The following is a 21,985-nucleotide window of genomic DNA, read 5'->3' as shown; positions in this document are numbered from 1 at the left end:
TGACATAAACCGGGTCATTGTTGGAGTGAAGAGTCAGAGAATGGTGGAACGGGGAGCCAGGGGCAAGGGGATAGGACGAGGGGAGAGCACAGCGCCAGGGCTGGAGGTGTCTACGCTCCTCGGTCGGCTGTGTTGGATGAACCCACGGCCGGCGCAGAGGAGGCAGCACAGGGCAGCCGGCTGTGTCAGGAATTAGTGGGACCTAGCCCGGGACCCCTAACCCCTGGGAAATTGTTCACCCTTGTGCTTTTGTTGAAGCTTTGAATAAACTTATGGCGAAAGCCCTTAACTTCCGAGCCGGCCCCGGGGGTGGAGGAGACCCAGACGGAGCGGGAGGAGACGGCGGATGGCGGTGCCAGTGCGCCACCGCCGGGGGCTGTGGACGCCATCGCGGGGCAGCTGCAGCTGCTCCTCCAGTCCGTGACGCAGCTCCACGCCGCTATCTCCGAGGTGGGAGCACGGTTGCAGCCGCCCGGCCCACATATGGAAGGGGAGCCGCGGATTCCCACCATTCTCCCTCCAGCCACTTTTGATTCTGGCGCCATTTTTCCAACGGGTGCGCCGCGGGAAATGGCCACCATTTCGGCTGTGACGCGGCCAGTGGCGGCCATGTTGGCGGGGGCGCCGCAAGCGGCCGCCATTCCGGCTGCGACGCCGCAAGTGGCGGCCATTGTTGCTGCGACGCTGCAAGTCGGCGCCATGGACGCCGCGACGCTGCGCTTCCTTGCGGGCGCAGCCGAGGCTCCACTGCACGCCGCGCCTGCAGGGCCAGCCGGCGGCGACGACGCGGCTATACATCACGCTGCGCCTGCTGGGGGGGCCCCAGGTATGTCCGCGGGTGCCATCCTCGCCGCGCCGCCAGAACTTGCCGCAGCTCCAGGCATCGCCACGCCGCCGGAGGTGGCTGCTCCTGCTGCCGCGGCTCCGCACCTCGCCGTGCTGGCGAGCTTTGCCGCGGATACCGCCGCGGCCCCGTACCCCGCCGTGTCTGCCGGGCTGGCCGCGGATGCCGCCGCGGCTCCGTACATCGCTGCCGCCACTCGCCGCGTCTCCGGTGTGGCCTACGGGGGCCGCAACGCGGCCGCCACTCGCTACGTCTCCGGAGTGGCCTGCGGGTGCCGCAGCGGAACCGCCCATCACCGCGTCTCCAGCGTGGCCTGTGGGTGCCGCAACACGGCCGCAATTCGCCGCGTCTCTGGTGTGGCCTACGGGGGCCGCAACGCGGCCCCCACTCGCCACGTCTCTGGAGTGGCCTGCGGGTGCCGCAACGCAGCCGCCCATCGCCACGTCTCCGGAGTGGCCTGTGGGTGTGGCAACACAGCCGCCATTTGCCGCGTCTCCGGAGTGCCCTGCGGGTGCCGCAACACAGCCGCCATTCGCCGCACCTCCGGTGTGGCCCGCGGGTGCCGTGGGGTTTCCACACCTCGCAGCGCCGCGTGGCCAAGGGCTGCGCCAGGACCCGTTCGACATGGCGTACATGTCGGTCGGCTGGCCCATGGAGGAGGCGTTCCGACTTGCTTGGACGAGAGGGCGCTGCAGGCCTTCAAGTCAATCCCACCGGCCGATAAGGCTACGCTTCCGGCAGCGTATATTCAGATGGCCAACTTCTTCGATCCACCATCCAGTGCGCGGCTGAAGTTCTCATGCTGAGGAGGGGGAATCGCCTTTGGCCTTCTGCTGTTCGCTCCTGGGCCTGGCACAGGCTGCTTACCCTGACGTGGAGGGCAGGCCGCTGGACTCGATGGCCTTGGAGAGGATGCTGGACCTGGCACGGGAGTTGTGGATCGCGTTGTTGATCAACAACGATCGTCAGATCACATCCTTGGTGGTGGCCGAGAATATTCAGGCGCACCTCTCCCTCCGCCAACAGCCCCAGATGGCGGCGTGCGCGGGGACCCCGGCACCGGAAGGGGGAGCCGCGTCTCAGGGCATGGACACCATCGTAGCCCTGGCGATGGCTGATCGTCGCGGGAGGGGCGAGTGGTCGCCGTCTGGAGCAGCGGGGGTGGCCGGGACCCTCCCATCGGCAGGATGCGGCCTCGGTGGTCTGCTTATGCTGTGGCCAGCAAGGCCACATTGAGCTGGGCTGCCGGAATGCCCCGGGAGCCTTCGGCAGGCCAACTCTGGGCCCTCCCGGTCCCTCGTCAGCTTCGGGTCCCGGACCCCAGGCGAGTCGCGACGCATCACCCGCACAGCCGCTACCCTTGCCTCACGCATCTAGCAGGGCTAGGGCCCATCGTCATGGGGTTGTCCTTCAGGGGTCAGGTGCACCATCGTCACCCACTGGATGGCCCAAACAGACCCGCCATTGTGACGCGCTTGCGCACCGAATGGTGGCGGCAGCTGCCGGCTCCTCAGCAGTGTCGGGATGCGTGCAAGTGGTGCATGTTCGTCTCTTGGTGGATACGGATGCGTCTGCCACCATTATTTCGGAGGCCATCTTCGAGCTGCTACCCCGCAGCCTGGGTCCGTTAAGGACGGTTCGCGGGACTTGTGTTGCCGTGAACGGCGGCAGTTTGGGCATCTTGGGCCACATTTTAGCGTCGGTTCGGGTTGACGAGATTGAGATGGCCGGGCCTATTTTGGTCGCCAAGACCTTGGCAGTCCCATGCCTCTTGGGGACCGACTTCTTGTCTAGAATGCCCATTCGAATTCTCGTTGACCAGGGCTGTGTAGAATGCAGTCAGGAAGGCGATTGCACTTCCTACAATCACCTACCGTTCTGTCTCCCTTGGTCGCTAGTGTGCGAGCCCTGAATAAGGCGGCGGTGACCGTGCCGCTGGCCTCCCAAATCCTGCTACCCCTTAGGCTGCTCACACCGCTCAAGATGGGCTCCACGGAGACGGGTATTCTCCTGTCTCCGTCGAGTTATTTTTCAAGGATGAAGGGGTTGGTGGGCGCCTTTACAGCCGTGTCGGGGGGCAAGGACCTTTTTTTGCAGGTCCTCAATTCGGGGCCCGCGCCGGTCGTAGTCCCGGCTGGCGCCGTCCTAGCGCACGCATCTCCGGCTCCTCCACCCGAGGGCGCTGCCCCGGATGGCGGGGTCGTGGCAGGTGTGATGCGTGCGGGGGATTCTGACGCATCGTGGATCGCCACGTTGTGCAACGAGAATGACTCGTTGTCCCCCGAGGAACGTCTGCGACTCCGTGACCTCATCGAGAGGTTCACCGATGTTGTTTAGCCAAAGTAAATTCGATCTGGGCCGCACTACACTTTTGGAACACCACATAGATATGGGCGACTCGGCCCCTATTCGCCTAAATTCCCACCGCTTTAGCCCGGCAGAAAAAGAGCATGTCCGTTCAGCCGTCGATGAGATGTTAGCGGCAGACATTATCTCCCCATCTTCCAGCCCTTTGGGTGCCCCCATTGTGCTAGTCAAGAAACGGGATGGGAGTCTCCGGTTCTGCGTCGCTTTCCGTAAATTGAACAAGATCTCAGTGGCTGACGCGTATCCATTGCCTCGCATGGATGATTCCCTGGACGCCCTCTCGGGTGCGCGGTTCTTTTCGACTGTAGATTTGTTCTCCGGCTTCTAGCAGCTGCCACTGGACGAGGCCTCTAGACCTAAAAGAAAGCGTTCCGCACAACCCAGGGGTTGTTCGAATTCAATCGGCTGCCTATGGGCCTTCATTCGGCGGGGCGGCAGTGGGAGTCTTGTTTAATTTACTTGGATGACGTTATTGTATTTGGCCGTACATTTGACGAGCACTTGCGGCGTCTTGTGTCGGTGTTCGTCAAAGTGCGTGCTGCGGGCTTGAAATTTAAACCCCAGAAATGCCATTTGCTACAACTATCGGTGAAGTATTTGGGACACATTGTTAGTGTGTCAGGTGTCGCCACGGACGCAGAGAAAACGGCTCGTGTCCGGATGTGGCTGACTCCCACATCTGTCGCGGAGGTGTGTAGCTTCGTTGGCTTCGCATCGTACTATCGTCGGTTCGTCCGCAATTTTGCGACAATTGCGAAGCCGCTGCACACGCTTTCCACCAAAGGCCAAAGGTTCCACTGGGGCGCGGAGGAGGATGCTGCTTTTGCGGCGCTTCGCACGGCCTTGGCGGATGCGCCGCCCTTGGGGTACCCGGATTTTTCTAAACCCTTCCTTCTCGACACCGACGCCAGTGACATGGGCATTGGGGCGGTCCTGGCTCAGGTGGTCAACGGGGTCGAGAGGGTGGTGGCCTGGTAGTCGCGTTCTGTCCCCGACGGAACAGCGATATTGTGTGACCCGGAGGGAGCTGTTGGCCATAGTGTTTTTTGTCCAACTGTATAGGCCCTACTTGTAGGGCAGACGGTTTATGGTCCAAACCGACCATGCGGCCCTGCAATATTTGCTGAGGATTAGTCAGCCCTCGGGTCAGCTGTCCCGCTGGCTCGAGGTGCTCCACGATTACTCCTTTGACGTAATCCACAGGAAGGGGGCAAGCATGGAAATGCGGATGGTTTATCCCAATTGCTGGCAGGCGGTGGGTGTGCTTGTGCCCTGGGCTCTAGCCATTGCAAGGCCCCAGGGGACGCCGCGGCCCAGTTGGTCGCGTTGGCCAAGGTGGCCAACCCCCCCAGGTGCGGCGGTGCCCGCGGATTTCGGTCTGGGACTCCCCCGGGAGGTATGGTCCAGCTTGCAGATGGAGGATTCCTCTCTACTGAAGCTATGATGCCGCGTTGGGCGTAAGGCCCGAAGCTCAGCTTCGTCGGCTGCCCCGGCAATCGCCGTGCATGATGGACTCCTCATGCGTTGGGATGCCCAATTGTAATGCTATTGAGTGGTTGTGCCCACTAGCCTGCGTGGTAAATTTTAGCTTACGCACCTTGGCTACCACAAGACCTTGTTGACACTTAAGCGGGTCTATTATTGGCAGGGTGTAGAGGGTGACGTGACGCTGTTTTTGAAGGGTTGTCACGACTGCGCGCGAAGGAAGGCCCCAGTTGTCCAGGACCGGGCCCCGCTGCAGTCCATCCAGGTTTCTCGCGTTAATGAGCTCGTGGCACTCGACATTTTGGTCCCATTCCCTGCATCCCAACGGGGCCATAAATACCTCTTGGTGGGCGTTGAGTACCTCACACGTTGGCCTGTGGCGTGGCCTTTGGTTGATCAGTCGGCCTCCTATCACCGAGGCGTTCATCCAGGGGTACGTGCTGGACAAGGGCGCGCCGGAACAATTGTTAACTGACGAGGGGCGGAATTTCTCGTCTAGGTTGCTCAAGGAGGTGTGTGACCTCCTTGGTACCAAGAGAATCCGCACCTTGCCCTACCACCCGCAATCGGACGGGATGGTAGAGCGCTTGAACCGCACCCTCACGTCCATGTTGTGCCACCACGTGAACATGTCCCAGTCAGACTGGGACCTGTTCGTCCCAGGAGTCTTGGTGGCGTATCAGTTGGCTCCTCTGCCTCAATGGGATTTTCGCCTTTTTATTTGATGTACGGTAGGGAGCCGGAGCCCCCGGTGCACATCCAGATGGACGTCGGGTCCTCCAGAAAGTGGTCGGCGGTGCCGGTCCCTTTGACGATCACGCTTGACCGGCTGCGTGAGGCCCGGCAGGCTGCTGCTGCGAATTCCGCCAGTCGGCAGGCAGCTAATGACCAGTTGCCCAAACACCAGCCAGCTGACCTCCCGTGGGTAGCGGGCCAAAAAGCGTGGCTGCATTGTCCCCAGGTCCCCGTTGGCACATCTGCCCAATTGCATCGCCTTTGGCAGGGCCCCGTTGAGGTCGTGGAGGTCCGCCGGCCGCAGTGCATCCGGATTCGGTTCGGTCGCCGGCGGTGGATAGTGCACCCGTCCCGGCTCAAACGTTATGTTCCATCTACCCTGGGGGATCCACCCCCATCTCCGGAGCGACCGGCAGGTGATGCGTCCGGCGTGCCTGTCCGGCCAGGCCCTGTTGACAGGGGTGGCGTCCGCCCTGTGTGTGTGCCCCCAGGGCCCTCCCAAGTAGCGCCGGCGATGACCCCTCGGTCACCGGAGGCCACGGCGGTGGCCCTGTTGCCCACTGACGGACCACCTGCACTGGTGGCGGACGCCACACGGGGAAGCGGGCCGGCAGCGCATACCCGCTCGAGGGGGATGTGGCTCCGGTGATGGCCTTGGTGGCTGTTCATCGGGCCCCAGCCCCGGTGCCCGTTCAGCGCCGCCAGGTGGATGAGGCCTGCTGACTCTATTTTCTTTGTTTTGTTTGTTGGTTTTGTTGTTTTGTTTTTGTTAGGGTTGTTGTGCCTGTGGCGCCGTGCTGCCTTAACGTTGGGTTAACTTACAGCAGCCGGTTTTGCCTGTAAGGCACAAACATTGTTCAGCTGTCTGGACTCCGGTCCGGTATTCGGCCCCGCTTCCGTCATGGTTGCAGCCGGGTCAACTGGTTCTGTTCACGGGGGGGGGGGGGGGGGGGGTAATGTAGAGGAGTAGTCGCGGACGTGACATCACACTCGCCTCCGGGGGCGATGGCGTCACGGGAAGTGACGTCATACGCGTCTGGTGGCGGGATGACATCATGTCACGCAGGAATATATAAGGGAGAGCCCGTGACGTAAACGGGGTCGTTGTTGGAGTGAAGAGTCGGAGAAGGGTGGAACGGGGAGCCAGGGGCAAGGGGGTAGGACGAGGAGAGAGCACAGCGCCAGGGCTGGAGGTGTCTGCACTCCTCGGTCGGCCGTGTTGGATGAACCCACGGCCGGCGCAGAGAAGGCGCCGGCTATGTCAGGAATTAGTAGGACCTAGCCCAGGACCCCTAACCCCTGGGAAGTTGTTCACCCTTGTGCTATTGTTGTAGCTTTGAATAAACTTACGGCGAAAGCCCTTAACTTCCGAGTCGTCTCCGAGTTGTCGTCGGGAACTCTTCTACACATTTATAAAGCACCTTTCTACTCGGTACTCAAGACAATGTGATCAGACAATTATCTTGTGCTGAAAGCATTTTCTATCCACTGTTGGATGAAGGCTTTACAAAAATATGTTGCCATCCTGCATATGCATCTGGAATTATTGTAATCGGGTGACATTGCACAGGATCTTGTTAAATAAAAATTGCACAAAAAACAAATGAGCAAAGACACACTGAAAGTACATTGCTAATACCAAGCGTTATGTTGTTACTGTATATTGAATTATATATTAATACTGCTGTGTACTTTAAAAACTGTAAATATTTTTCGATTTAAAGCTTTCGTGACTGCAATGATTCATCTTCTTTGGTTCTTTCGGTAAAGTCACGTAGAATGAGAATAAAATAATACATTGATAAATAAATATTATTGTGAAAATATTAGTGTTATTTTATTTTATCAATTTATTATTTTATTCTCATTCTACGTGACTTTACCGAAAGAACCAAAGAAGATGAAACTGTAAATACTTGCACATTAACTTTAATAGTAAATATTATGCACAATAACGTTGTAGTCCAGAGATAATAACTTTAATTTTGTTATACTATTGTAGTGTCTTATTGGACACGTGGTATCAAGTCACCTGCTTACACTTTATTCACCTATTCTTGCACCAGTTGTAGGCACTCCTAGAACTATCTACACGGTCACTTAGATGTAACTTCTTCAACTTGTCTCGACGTTATACCTCACCTATCCTGCCCTTGGCAGCTCTGCTCCTAGCGACTCCACACACAGCTTAGTCGCATTCAGCGTCTTCACGCACAGAGGCTTCGCACCCAGCGCCTCAGCACACAGCAGCTTCTCACACTCCACCACTGCCCTTGCCTGCGCTCCCTCAGAGCCACTCACTCGTCTGTCCCAGGCGGGGGGATCAACCATCACCCACCCGGCGACTCGTGAGGGTTGAGGTCCATTGACGGCTTGAGCGGCAGCGGCGAGATGTCTTCACTCTTGTCCCCAGCAACAACTAACCCCGCTACGTACACGTCCTTATATCCTCCTGCCAATTATCCGAGAGCTCTTGTGTGTCTCTTTAAGGCTAGCCAGGCTGGCGCCTGTCAGCCCATTAATCAACCCTTATCTCCCGTCTCCCTGGCAACACCTCTGGTGTCAGCGTGCACAACTGGTCGACCCGGTTTGCACGGCTTAGCCCCTTAATTAGGTGGCGGTTTGTTCGTGCAACCCCATATTGCACACGCGCACCTGTTTGCCCTCGGTTGCACTCGGTTAACAGTGTGCACCGTGTATTTTACTCCTCTACACTATTATGCAGTTATATTCATAAAGATTTCCACATACTAACAATAAAGTTATTAATTTCTTGCTGAAACGACTGTGATATGGTATTCAGCTATTTACAGCCGTGAGCAGTCGTGTAATTCCACATTTATACTACAAGACCAAGTCCATCCGCATGAAAACTACTGACACAGGTTTCTCAATGCGTTAGCCCCACAATATCTGCAGACACTGACCATTTTTTATACTCCGAGGTACCTGAGATATTCGGATCACCTTCCTCAAAGTACTCCGAGATCAAGGTTCTGTTTCTGCAGGTCTGATCAAGCTTTTGCCAGTGCAGCTCCCAGACTATGGAACGCTTTGCCTTTGGTAAGTCATTAACAGCTATTTAAGTCTGTCTGGCCGTTTACCCTGCAAGTTATGTTTATTTCCTGCTTTCCATACACCGCATTGAGATGTATGGATGAAATGCACCTTAGAAATGTAACTTATTATTATTAACTCACTGCATTGGCCTCAGAAGAATGACAGTCTGAGTTAACAGCAACTGCGATTTTAACTCACAGGCCTTCTGAGTTGCAAGTCATGCATTCTGACCAGGTGCCACTCAGCCAGATATACAGTGACACTGCACGTTAAAATATAATGGGCAAAAAACATTGTTTCGGTTAAATTGCAGCCAATAAAGGTGTGTGTGTGTATAATGTCTTGCATGTAAAACATTTTAAATCACCAATTTTGTAAACTCTTTCAATTTTTATCCTCCTTTAGAGTCATGCTAAGCAACTGGAAATAAGCAATAATTTCTCAACAGTACTCTGTTATCATTAGATCAAAACCTGAGTATTCGTGTTCAAGAGCCACTGCTCACGATGAGTGTTGAAAACATATTCTTTGTATGATAGTGTTATAACAAGAATTAAAAAACACATTTTAGTACGAATTCAGACAAAGAATATATCTGATGATCAGTATCATTACTTTGTATGACTTATGGGTTACTCAGCTGAGTGGTGAATGTCTATGGCACTATGCTGCTCTTGATGCATTATTACCTGGTCTTCTGAAAAGAGGACCCCACGCTGGCTGCTGATCCTTTGCAGCAGATCCCCTCCCTCGCAATACTCCATCACAATGCACAGTTTTATATGATCTGCGCAACACAAGGCCCAAACTGCCATTACGCTAGGAAATACAAAGCATTTTCATGAACGTCTGACACTATGACAGACATTAAAACTGGCAGCGTGTGTGAATCGCAATCAAAAGGTTGCAAGTTCAAATCCTGGTTGGGGGTCACCTCAACCCATTACCCCAGCAGGGATGATACAGTGAGGGAAAAAAGTATTTGATCCCCTGCTGATTTTGTACGTTTGCCCACTGACAAAGAAATGATCAGTCTATAATTTTAATGGTAAGTTTACTTGAACAGTGAGAGACAGAATAACAACAAAAATCCAGAAAAACGCATGTCAAAAATATTATGAATTGATTTGCATTTTAATGAGGGAAATAAGTATTTGACCACCTCTCAATCAGAAAGATTTCTGGCTCCCAGGTGTCTTTTATACAGGTAACAAGCTGAGATTAGGAGCACATTCTTAAAGGGAGTGCTCTGAATCTCAGCTTATTACCTGTATAAAAGACACCTGTCCACAGAAGCAATCAATCAATCAGATTCCAAACTCTCCACCATGGCCAAGACCAAAGAGCTCTCCAAGGATGTCAGGGACAAGATTGTAGACCTACACAAGGCTGGAATGGGCTACAAGACCATTGCCAAGCAGCTTTGTGAGAAGGTGACAACAGTTAGTGCGATTCATAATAAAGGTTTTTGGGTTAGATCGCGTTTATTTATAAATGTGTCGTAACCCTCCACCACCCGACACGGCCAATCAGAAAAAAAAAAGTGTCACGTTGACAAAAGACAAATAATTCACTACTTCAGCCCACCGGTGTGTTGAAGAGTTAATCCACATTTACAGTTTGAGTACGACGTTTCGCTGGTAAATACTTCCAGCATCATCGGGCAATTCGCCAGAATGGTAAAGCCCTCGCTTGCTCCCGGTTTTATATAGAGCAGCAGGGTGACGTCATCACTTAACTCATCAGGTGCAGTGATTAGAGGCGGAGGGGGGGGTAATGTAATTATATAATCGATTAGTAATCAGTCATTGGTTATGATTAGTAATGAGTTGTAGATTAGTAATTCTTTAAATCAAAATGTAATGTGTATTATTTAATAATACGCTTCCAGGCCGCACTAAGCCGGTAGCTGTCAGAGCGATTAAAGTTATTCTTGTTCCTCTCAATTTCAATGGATTCTCTAATTAGTCTTGGCCAGTAATAATTAGTTTTACACACCACTGCAACATTGTCAAAATCAATTGAGTGTCCTTGTTGACAAGCATGTTCTGCCACTGCCGACAGTTGTGTTTGAGATAATTTAATATTTCTCTGATGTTCTTTTAGTCTTACGCTGATGTTACGTCCCGTCTGCCCAATGTAGCAGCTGCCACATGAACAATTAATCCGATATACACCTTCTGTTGATAGTTTAGGTAATGCGTCTTTAGTGCAAGATACTAGTTTTTGAATTTTGTGTACTGTACCAAATCTTACTGTAATGTTTTGCTTTTGCAAAACGCGGGCTAATTTGTCAGTTACTCCTGAGATATATGGAATTTTTATTGTTTTAACAATCTGGTCGCTTTCAGTAGTATTGCTTTGCGATCGTGATTTGGCATTCAGTGCTCTGTTAATTTGAGCATTATTGTAGCCATTCTGTCGTAGTGCGTCTTTAACGTGTTTAATCTCTCTCACTAGACTCTCACCATCTGACACCGTTTTCGCCCGATGTACGAGCGTCTTGATAAGAGAGGATTTTTGAGCTGGATGATGATGTGATTCTGCATTCAGATAGACATCAGTGTGCGTTTGCTTTCTGTAAACGCTGTGTGTTAACACACAGCGTTTACAGAAAGATTTTTGAGCTGGATGATGATGTGATTCTGCATTCAGATAGGCATCAGTGTGCATCCAGCTCAAAAATCCTCTCTTATCAAGACGCTCGTACATCGGGCGAAAACGGTGTCAGATGGTGAGAGTCTAGTGAGAGAGATTAAACACGTTAAAGACGCACTACGACAGAATGGCTACAATAATGCTCAAATTAACAGAGCACTGAATGCCAAATCACGATCGCAAAGCAATACTACTGAAAGCGACCAGATTGTTAAAACAATAAAAATTCCATATATCTCAGGAGTAACTGACAAATTAGCCCGCGTTTTGCAAAAGCAAAACATTACAGTAAGATTTGGTACAGTACACAAAATTCAAAAACTAGTATCTTGCACTAAAGACGCATTACCTAAACTATCAACAGAAGGTGTATATCGGATTAATTGTTCATGTGGCAGCTGCTACATTGGGCAGACGGGACGTAACATCAGCGTAAGACTAAAAGAACATCAGAGAAATATTAAATTATCTCAAACACAACTGTCGGCAGTGGCAGAACATGCTTGTCAACAAGGACACTCAATTGATTTTGACAATGTTGCAGTGGTGTGTAAAACTAATTATTACTGGCAAAGACTAATTAGAGAATCCATTGAAATTGAGAGGAACAAGAATAACTTTAATCGCTCTGACAGCTACCGGCTTAGTGCGGCCTGGAAGCGTATTATTAAATAATACACATTACATTTTGATTTAAAGAATTACTAATCTACAACTCATTACTAATCATAACCAATGACTGATTACTAATCGATTATATAATTACATTACCCCCCCCTCCGCCTCTAATCACTGCACCTGATGAGTTAAGTGATGACGTCACCCTGCTGCTCTATATAAAACCGGGAGCAAGCGAGGGCTTTACCATTCTGGCGAATTGCCCGATGATGCTGGAAGTATTTACCAGCGAAACGTCGTACTCAAACTGTAAATGTGGATTAACTCTTCAACACACCGGTGGGCTGAAGTAGTGAATTATTTGTCTTTTGTCAACGTGACACTTTTTTTTTTTTGCTGATTGGCCGTGTCGGGTGGTGGAGGGTTACGACACATTTATAAATAAACGCGATCTAACCCAAAAACCTTTATTATGAATAATATTGGTCGCGAAAGCCTACGTGTTAAACCAGTTAGTGCGATTATTCGCACATGGAAGAAACACAAAAGAACTGTCAATTTCCCTCGGCCTGGGGCTCCATGCAAGATCTCACCTCGTGGAGTTGCAATGATCATGAGAACGGTGAGGAATCAACCCATAACTACACAGGAGGATCTTGTCAATGATCTCAAGGCAGCTGGGACCATAGTCACCAAAAAAACAATTGGTAACACACTACGCCGTGAAGGACTGAAATCCTGCAGCGCCGCATGGTCCCCCTGCTCAAGAAAGCACATATACATGCCCGTCTGAAGTTTGCCAATGAACATCTGAATGATTCAGAGGACAACTGAGTGAAAGTGTTGTGGTCAGATGAGATCAAAATGAAGCTCTTTGGCATCAACTCAACTCGCCGTGTTTGGAGGAGGAGGAATGCTGCCTATGACCCCAAGAACACCATCCCCGCCGTCAAACATGGAGGTGGAAACATTATGCTTTGGGGGTGTTTTTCTGCTAAGGGGACAGGACAACTTCACCACATCAAAGGGACGATGGACGGGGCCATGTACCGTCAAATCTTGGGTGAGAATCTCCTTCCCTCAGCCAGGGCATTGAAATGGGTCGTGGATGGGTATTTACAGCATGACAATGACCCAAACACACGGCCAAGGCAATAAAGGAGTGGCTCAAGAAGAGGCACATTAAGGTCCTGGAGTGGCCTAGCCAGTCTCCAGACCTTAATCCCATAGAAAATATGTGGAGGGAGCTGAAGGTTCGAGTTGTCAAACGTCAGCCTCGAAACCTTAATGACTTGGAGAAGATCTGCAAAGAGAAGTGGGACAAAATCCCTCCTGAGATGTGTGCAAACCTGGTGGCCAACTACAAGAAACATCTGACCTCTGTGATTGCCAACAAGGGTTTTGCCACCAAGTACTAAGTCATGTTTTGCAGAGGGGTCAAATACTTATTTCCCTCATTAAAATGCAAATCAATTTATAACATTTTTGACATGCGTTTTTCTGGATTGTTTTGTTGTTATTCTATCTCTCACTGTTCAAATAAACCTACCATTAAAATTATAGACTGATCATTTCTTTGTCAGTGGGCAAACGTACAAAATCAGCAGGGGATCAAATACTTTTTTCCCTCACTGTAGACGCAATACCGCTGTTGCGGGAAGTCAATAATGACTTGTCCTCTGGATAAACGTCGCCCCAACATATAATGTGGCTTTTCCATCACTGGTTTCGGGCTGTACATTGGTTGTCTGTACCACCCATGCGGGGAGCAACTTAACTTTTTATTGTAAAACATTGTTATATTGAATCATAAATGTCTAATTTTCAAATGGCAAATTAGAAGATACACGTTCGCATTTAACAGTTGTTCAGGGAAACATGGCACGTTTTGTATGCCTGAGACTGACCTCTGTGACCCTTGGGTGTCTCATGAGACAAAAGTCCCTGCAATCTCTGAGCATGTCTTGCACACTGACACATATCATATCACCATTGTTTAAAATGTTATGTTCTCTGTTATTTCATTATGCCTTATAGTCATATTCCCAAGTTTAGCTTTAACGATATGAACTGTGTTGACAGAGCACTATGTATACTGTGGTATTTAAAAAAAAGAAAATATATGTATCATGTGTGGTTCAGTCCAAATGAAATTCATTTGATTAGTTTAAAGATGCTGGATTATAGCTATTTCTTGATTACCCAGATCTCGCTTCTAAATCTTACATGTTTGAACAAAAGCGCAATTTTTGTTATATATATGCAAACATAACCCTTGAGTAATAAGTAAAGGAATGCTTACCTTGAAAAGATTCCATAAAGGTGACAACGTTTGGATGCCTCATTTTGGATAAAAGTACAACTTCCTTTTGTGAGCTTTCTCGATCCTTAGCCCTCATCTTGAACATTACATTGGCCAAAACAAAACAATTACACGAATTAAGCAGAAATATCATCATAAAAGTGGTCTATATGCAAATGTAAAGTTATTATTCTTCGTGAACTTGTAAGAGCTTTCAAATCACATTTTAAAATCATTTTTCTGAAAACTGCAAATCCACAACAAAAGTCAATATAATTAACATTGACGTCTGAGGTATACAACCTCTGATGTATTTTCAAGTTGTGACCTTCCAATAGATACCGTGTTCTCAGGTACATCATGTACAAGGTGGCTAAACAGTAACTGCTAAACAGTAACTGTTTAGCCATGTTGTTGTATGTGACATTTGTTTTGCTCAATTTATCTTAAGCACACGTTTGTAGCCATCTTTATTCAGTTATTCAATCATTTCCTGTGCAGTATTCATTTCCATTAGTTGTATTTTTGTATGGTTTAACTGTAATTTTCTGTTGGGTTCACATATCTGACTTATCACATATCCTCTGCCCCGAGTGAGTCAGATATGCGAAGTTGCATTGCACAATAATAGCCTACCGAGGCCAGCGGTCGCTATTCCAAGGTGTAAATAAGCAACTGTAATCGCGTTATAATTAAGGGTATAGCAGTACGCATGTAATGTTTATAGTCTACTTGAAGTTTATTTTACGAAATTGAGTTTGACACCATGGCAGGTGACTCACCTTAGTGAGGTTGATCTCTTTGATAACACACTGTTGGCCGCTCTCTTTAATCCTTGCCAGCAAAGCCTTTCCATAGGAGCCCTCGCCAATCTTCTTAAGGATAGTGTACTTCTCCATGCCCTTGACCCATACCACGCTGTGCCCTATCGTGCAGGCAAGCGGCAAATCTGGTGAAAATGTCATGAATGTGTCATCTGCTTGTAAATACCTTCTCATGCTTTGCAAGCGTTCTTCCATTTTGCAAGGAAATGTAAAAAATATTTTCCAGCAAATTGTCAAAACTTTTGTTTAAAAGCAGATCTTGTGCTTGACTAGAGTTTAATTCTCAGTCCAACTTAGTTGTAAATAAGTACTGTACTATATTATGCAAGTTGCAGTACTCATGACAAAACAAAGACCCCCCTGGCCGCCTTTGTCTCCCTAGTGGCAATGTTTTACACTGCACAAGGTATTCATTTAAGGTTAAGTCGACCTAGGGGAGGCCCAGGACCGGTTCAGATAATCGTCACCGGAGTTGGCAGTGAGAGGTAATCGAACCCGGGTGGCCAGGTTCGTAACGCAGTTCGCTGACCACGACAACACCACTCCCGTGAGAGTAGTGTACAACATGCAAGTGCATTAGCTACAGTACTATCATGCAAACGGGTGTTGATCTGGGTACTTAATTGAATGGAAAGGTTTCGCAATTTAACCATTGCTTAAGATCAGGATTGTGAGCTCGTGATTACTTCCCATGCAGAAGGATGTTCAGTGAACTCTGCATCAGGCTAAATGTTGCCTTTATCTCAGCCAAAAACTGAACCACTTCAGAGCGTGCGATAAAAACATTGCATCATTAAATGCACCTATGTTTGCCAGTATTCTTAAGGTTTCTCCACCACAAATCCCATTTACGACTATAATGAGCAAAGAATGTATGTGTCCCGCACGTGACGTCACTCCACATCGAACAGCCTCCCTAATTAATAATCATGAAGAGGTGACGTCTTCCAAATGGACACCCCCCCCCCATCAATAATAATTAGCGGGTGACGTCACTCCACATGGGGGCGCGAGGCACCTCCTCCCCCCTCTCTGCGTCTACTGACAACCCTAACTACAAAGGCAGAACCCTCACGTCCCGCATATCTGTCACGCTATTGAGACATCGAAGTAAAAAGGACGTCAACACATTGCCAGTGAACTCAAGCACGTACACCAAGCTCTCAAAGCTAATGGTTACTCCGACTACACAATCCGCAAAGCCATCACTCCAACCATGAAGGATACTCTTGAGCCATTCAAAACCATCACCTTACCCTACATTGTGGGGGTCACAAAAAAAGATCTCCAAAATCCTGAATCAACACAAGATCCAGGTCCGATTCTACACAGTACATAAAATCCGTGATCTGGTCCCGTCTGTAAAAGATGTGATTCCAGACATACAGTACCCTGGCATTTACAAACTAAGTTGCCTCTGTGGTAGCAGTTACATTGGAGAAACCAAACGGCATGTTTTGGACCGCATCCGTGAACACAAAGCAGACCTGAAACACGGTAGGACGAACACCTCAGCCGTGGCAGACCATTGTTATTATTCAGTGGGCTCACATGACATTGACTTCTCCAAGACGGAGGTTCTCTGCAAGCCATCTGGCTACCATGAGAGATTCGTTCATGAGGCCATCCACATATACCAACACAGAGACAATTTCAACCGAGAAGATGGATTACGGCTCAGCAATCATTGGAAGGATGTGATAAACCATTTCGGGTCTTGATTGTGTTCACGTTTACGGTGACTTTCAGAACGCATTCCATTTGCTGGCATTGACTATATAGCTTTTGTATTATCTTCACGGATCGGAGTCTTTGCCCCGCCGCAAGTTTCTTGCTACCACTCTCCCATTGACATATTTCACGCGACGGTCAATGGTATGGTGTATAATAGATGTATAATAATAAATAGTATAATAGCATAAGGCACAAAGGTTTTCTGCTAACCTTCTGGCTACTATCAAAGGGTTGTTCATGAAGCCATCCAGATACATAAACATAGACATAACTTCAACCGAGAAGATGGATACAAATTGAGCAATCATTGGAAGGATGTTATTAACCAGGTAAAACGTTAACTGTCTATGGTTGTTCCATCATATTTACCGAGCACTAGTCTATTCTGCCGAGTTAATTGCATCCCCAGCGTTTGGCAGTACTGCTACTGTTGCTTTGTTGTCTTTCATTGGCTTTACTGTAGTGGTGTTGGCTTTTTTGCACCTCTCCAACGTCTGTTACTGTTGCTTTGTCGTCTTTCATTGGCTTTGCTGCAGTGGCATTGGTTTTCTGCACCTTATTAGCCCCGCCCACTCCCCCCCCCCCGCCCAGTAGCATTCCACGCAACGCTACCCTCCCCCTACTCCCCCCCACCCTTGCTCCTCCCCCCTCTCTAACCTATATAACCCCTTACCACAGCATCTCTCCCACTTCAGCTAAAATGTTCTTGCTGTAGTTTTCACACCCGATGATGATTGCTTGTGTTGCAATCGAAACGCCATGAGAATTTGTATGTTTTAGTTTTATTCTTTTATTATTTCCCTTCTACGTGACTTTACTGAAAGAACCAAGAATATGAATGTCATCAAGCCCGGATCGATATATCGCATCCTCCTGATAAGACGCACTTTTTATTTGGTGAATTTAAAAGCAAAAGGTTCTGAAGCGTCTGAATAATCAGCTATGTGCGTGTGTGTCCAGATTTGTAGAACTTTATATACTGACACCCCGGCTGGTCCACGTTGCAGCTGCGTCTTGTTTTTTCCGGAGCGTCTTATAATCCGGGCAATACGATATAATTTGCATCGCGCGACCATCTGCTTTACCCTCAATAACGCTATTATTATTTCCTTTTCGCAATCTGTATAGTGTATTTGCACTCCGTTTAAGGATTAAGTATGGTGTGGATAAACACGTGAAACAACTCAATGCAATTACCGTGCTCTGTTTAGCCCCGCATTCAACATTGACAGTATTGGTTTTCCTAGTGCATTTAGTATACCGCCTTGTGCGCAGCCACTCACGACGGCGTTCGCACTCGCCTCGCGACGATTGTGACCAATCACGAGCGCGCACATAGGAGACGCAGCCTTATACAGGGAACGGAATAAAATACCCCGCCCGTTGTCGTGGCAACAGACGCGCAAACAACCCAATCGACGGGAAATTTACAAAGAATAAACGCACACGCCAATCTAAATATTAATTAAGAAATAAGACAAGCGCGTTAGTGAGGAAGACGCGAGGTTTGTAATGTTTGAGTACACATGTTTGTTGTTAAATATCTATAATGTATTTAGGATTACCTTGCTGGCCGTACGGAGTCCGCCCTGATGAGATGTAGAGTCGGCGCGTGCTGATTGGATGAGAAGCGCACAGGCCGAGCTGGGCGACGATACTGATTGGCTGAGACGAGTCGGCGACGACCAATGAAAAGGCTCGTCTTGAAATAAATGTTAATTAGTCCATGCTTATGCGTGGGAGGAGATACAAAACGTCGTCATGGTTAATCCACTGCTGGATGATGGACTTCCCACACCTGTAATCGATTGTGGGTACTTAATCATTCCGGTCAATTGGAGGGCTGGAAGCCCAAGATGCGTGAGCACAATACAGTACACCATTGCATTTTGTTGCAATACCCTCGCTGAGAAACATAGCCCGTATAACACCTGTTATTACAATGTTAGTCACCCACCCTTGCCCCATCCGGGCTTATTTTGCTTATATTCTGACATCTGACTAGATAGAACGTAATTCTGGAGATGTGGTCATAGATTACAATTTAGTGCATAGTAGTATGGGAATGTCAGTCATTTTAATATATATTTTGCAGGATGTCATCCCTATAAAACAACCGGAGTTTGTGTAAGCGCAGGCCTCTATAATCTAGCCGCTCAGTAAATTACGACACGTTCCGGGGCACCACAACTGAGGCACGCGCCACTCATGTTCTAGGGCCTTGGTTGGACCCATTCCATTGGTTGGGCCCCTTCGCATTCACGCTCCGGGGCCCACTGTTTTGGTTGGGCCCCTTCCCGTTCTGGGCTGCCCAACCCCCTCGCCGAACTTGTTTGTGTAACTCATGTTCCGGGGCACCCCTACCATAGCTTAAGTCATGCAGGTTCCGGGGCCCGCATTACCCTGAGCACCGCGGACCTGCGCAAGGCAGAGCGCTCCGTGCGAGCGCATAGGGCGGTCAGGGTCTGTGTCGCTTTCTGCGGAGAAACCCACTCGAGACATATCCCGCGCGTATCGCTGATATTCCCGCAGCTGTGTCAACGGGGAGTTCCTTTATGACCGGTTTGCCATCGTTGTAAAACAAAATCACGCTGTAGTTTTTTCGAGTTGACAGTCTTTAGTTTGTGTGCATTGCAATACGTTAACACTGGGGCTGTGTGCATCTGCGTATCGGACTGCGTTTGGTAGCTCCGACTCTTGATAAGATAGGGTTCACACGTTGGATGTAGGCTTCCAGTGGTATAAGTAGCGTACATTTGTCAAAGACGAGAATTGCATGAGCGTGGCTGACCTGCACTCGACAGTGCATCGGCTTTGTGGAATCTGCGCGCAACAGACGGGGTTTAAAGGGACGCATTCTCCTGCAGTTTATCAGCGGGAGCAGTTGCCACTGTAGCCTGTAACAGGCAAGGGGGCTTCATCCCGGCGGAGTGGACGGACCAAAGCGGCTGGAAAACTCGGAGCGGACTCCTCCTGATCCCTTCTACTGCTGCTACTGCTGCTGGACTCATCCAGACATGCCTGTCGCAGTGCCCCCAGACAAGGTAAGAAGATCGCTATGATGAGCCAACCGTGTGTCAGTCTGGCTTGGGCTGTATCCCCATATGCTGAGTTGTTGCCGTTGGTCTCGTTTCCTGAACCTCGTTCGTCTATCAAATCATGTTGCTGGATGTCAATCGTTCGTTTCTCAGTTTCGCTGGTCCGGGTGAGGGTCGCGGCGGCAGCATGTTGAGTAGTGGCGGTCCCCACCTCCCTTTCCCTGGCGACGGACTCTAGCTCCTCCTGGGGAATTCCCAGGCGTTTCCAGGCCCGTCAGGCGACTACATCGTCCGGCCAGCGTGTCCTGGGCCGGCCCCAGTGGGACGTTGCTGCTGCTCGGTAGAGTTCCATGGGGAGTCAATCGGGGGGCATCCCTACCAGGTGCCCGAACCACCTCAACAGGCTCCTCTCGATCAGGAGGCGCAGCGGCTCGACTCTGAGGCCCTTTCGGATTACCGAGCTCCTCACCAGAAACCTAATTTTGGCCCCCTATAAACCGCGAGCTTTGTTCCAGAACTTCGCTCCCGCTTCACTACCATGGGACGGCGCAGTGCCCGCAACACTGCGGACGCCGCAGCGATCCGCCGGCCGACCTCCCGCTCCCACTCACCGTCACTCGCGAACGAGACCCAAAGGACTTAAACTCATCCGCTAAGGGCAGCTGTCCCCCCTCACCTGGAGAGAACACTCCACCGTTTCCCGGGAGTGAACCATGATCTCAGATTTGGAGGTGCTGATCCTCATCCCAGCCGCTTCACACTCGGCATCAAAACCGTTCAACGTCGTCTGCAAAAAGCAGCGACGCCACCTCCATGCCACCGTACTGGATACTCTCCATACCTCCATTTAAATCACAAGCAGGAGTTGAGACGAGACGCACCCTTAGCGGAGTCCAACACCCACACTGGACACCAAGCGTACGGACACAGCTCTCACGCCGGGAATCGAGGGATCGGATAGCGCACAAAAGTGGCACCTGTACATCGTACTCCCGCAGCACCAAGGATATTAATCGTAATGAGTCGTTACTTTTATTATTTTTGAACCATTAATAAGTGCCTCTTTTTGGACCGTTATTTGTCATTGGTAAAGGTGCAGCCCCGCAATTGCTGGCTCTCGCCACTGCTGTCGGAAAGATTTCCGCTAGGAGTTTGAGAGAGCTCCATAGGGTAATTTACGTGCTCTACCACGCTTACCAGACCGTTGTGTACCCACACTTTACCCCACCATACGCGACCCGCTGAACTGTGGTGTACCCATTTAAACTGCTGGGTGGACAGGTGGGGGATTTTTTTTGAATGTGCATTGTTTAACCTGCCGCAACGGGAGAACGAACCAGTTACTTCTGGATTATACGTTAAGTGTACTGAAAATTGCACCACGGCGGCATCCCCATGATCTCATAAGGTCCTTAATTTAATCATCTCAAATATATCATTCAACATCCTATTGTTATTGTAATAGTCTCAATAACAATCGTATCAATAATAATCGTATCACCATCATCGTCTTGTCTGTCATCTCATAATCTGAATCATACCATCAACCGTCATCATAATTATAATCGTATCAGCATGGTGACCTGTCATTTCAATGTTTTAACACAAATCCTGCCACTGATGTAATGGTACAAGAATGTATTCATTTTCTCCCGTACAGACCGAACTCTAAGATCTGTACAAATCGTATTTGTGCCATCAAGCACAGCCTCGTGTGTATCAGCTGTGGCTCCCAGGCAGGATTTACTGTCGTCCAGGGAAGATGTGGTAAGGTTTGATTAATGACCTTAATTATGTCACGCAAACCACTGGGAGCAGTTTTGGCTTTTTGTTTCAAATGTTTTTTTTTCTAATTACACAAAGGGTAGTGCTTTCAAAACACGCCGTGTGATCTCGTTATTGGAGATGTCAAATATTCGCTGTGGCTATTTACCCGAACGGTGAATTAGAAACTTTTAACGAGTTCATTTTACATTTTGAGCCTGCATCAACATTGCACTGTGTGAAGCAGCAGACTTGTATTTAATTGATTGTGCACGTGTATGTTAATCTGCAGCACCGTGAAGTCACTTGGCTATTAAGCATGATTATCCTCATTTACATAATCCTGCTGGACTTGCAAACGCAGCCCACAAGTCTGCCGTGAATGCGCATATTTAAAAGCAGTCTTTGGATTAATGACAAATCTATAACATTTTTTAGATGCGACAGTATTTTTAATGACTGTAATTAAAATACTGTACCGATGAGTATTTTCATTCGAGGCTTATTAGGAAATCAGTCATGGGTGATAGGGAGTACTTCATATGAAATCTCCATC

At 49.3% G+C, this 21,985-nt stretch overlaps 2 protein-coding genes across 6 annotated transcripts in view; one reads left to right on the top strand and one right to left on the bottom strand.

The window, feature by feature from the left end:
- The window catches only part of LOC116943512 (serine/threonine-protein kinase Nek5-like), a 50,016-nt gene extending 31,245 nt beyond the window's left edge, over positions 1–18,771 (bottom strand). For 2 of the 5 annotated variants that reach the window (XM_032956404.2, XM_032956403.2), the window contains exons 1-4: positions 18,193–18,771; positions 14,852–15,018; positions 14,070–14,166; positions 9,181–9,278 (exon numbers count right to left, since the gene is read on the bottom strand). In XM_032956404.2, coding sequence (XP_032812295.1) covers positions 9,181–9,278; positions 14,070–14,166; positions 14,852–14,968 — 312 coding nt within the window. In that variant the 5' untranslated portion in view covers positions 14,969–15,018; positions 18,193–18,771. Of the gene's footprint in view, positions 1–9,180; positions 9,279–14,069; positions 14,167–14,851; positions 15,019–17,824; positions 18,149–18,192 lie in introns of those variants that run through there. The other 3 variants (XM_032956401.2, XM_032956405.2, XM_032956402.2) reach the window with 2 other exon arrangements.
- A 239-nt stretch (positions 18,772–19,010) lies between these two features.
- The window catches only part of LOC116943514 (ubiquitin-like protein 3), a 187,883-nt gene continuing 184,908 nt past the window's right edge, over positions 19,011–21,985 (top strand). Inside the window, exon 1 of the mRNA XM_032956408.2 lies at positions 19,011–19,671. Within this exon, the coding sequence (XP_032812299.1) occupies positions 19,645–19,671 (27 nt within the window). The 5' untranslated portion in view covers positions 19,011–19,644. The remainder of the gene's footprint in view (positions 19,672–21,985) is intronic.

This window comes from Petromyzon marinus, chromosome 18 (assembly GCF_048934315.1).
Source record: "Petromyzon marinus isolate PM22_M1 ecotype Great Lakes invasive population chromosome 18, UKy_Petmar_22M1.pri1.0, whole genome shotgun sequence".
NCBI classification, from domain to species: Eukaryota; Metazoa; Chordata; class Hyperoartia; order Petromyzontiformes; family Petromyzontidae; genus Petromyzon; species Petromyzon marinus.
Note: the sequence above shows the minus strand (reverse complement) of the source record. Positions and strands in the feature narration are given on the sequence as shown.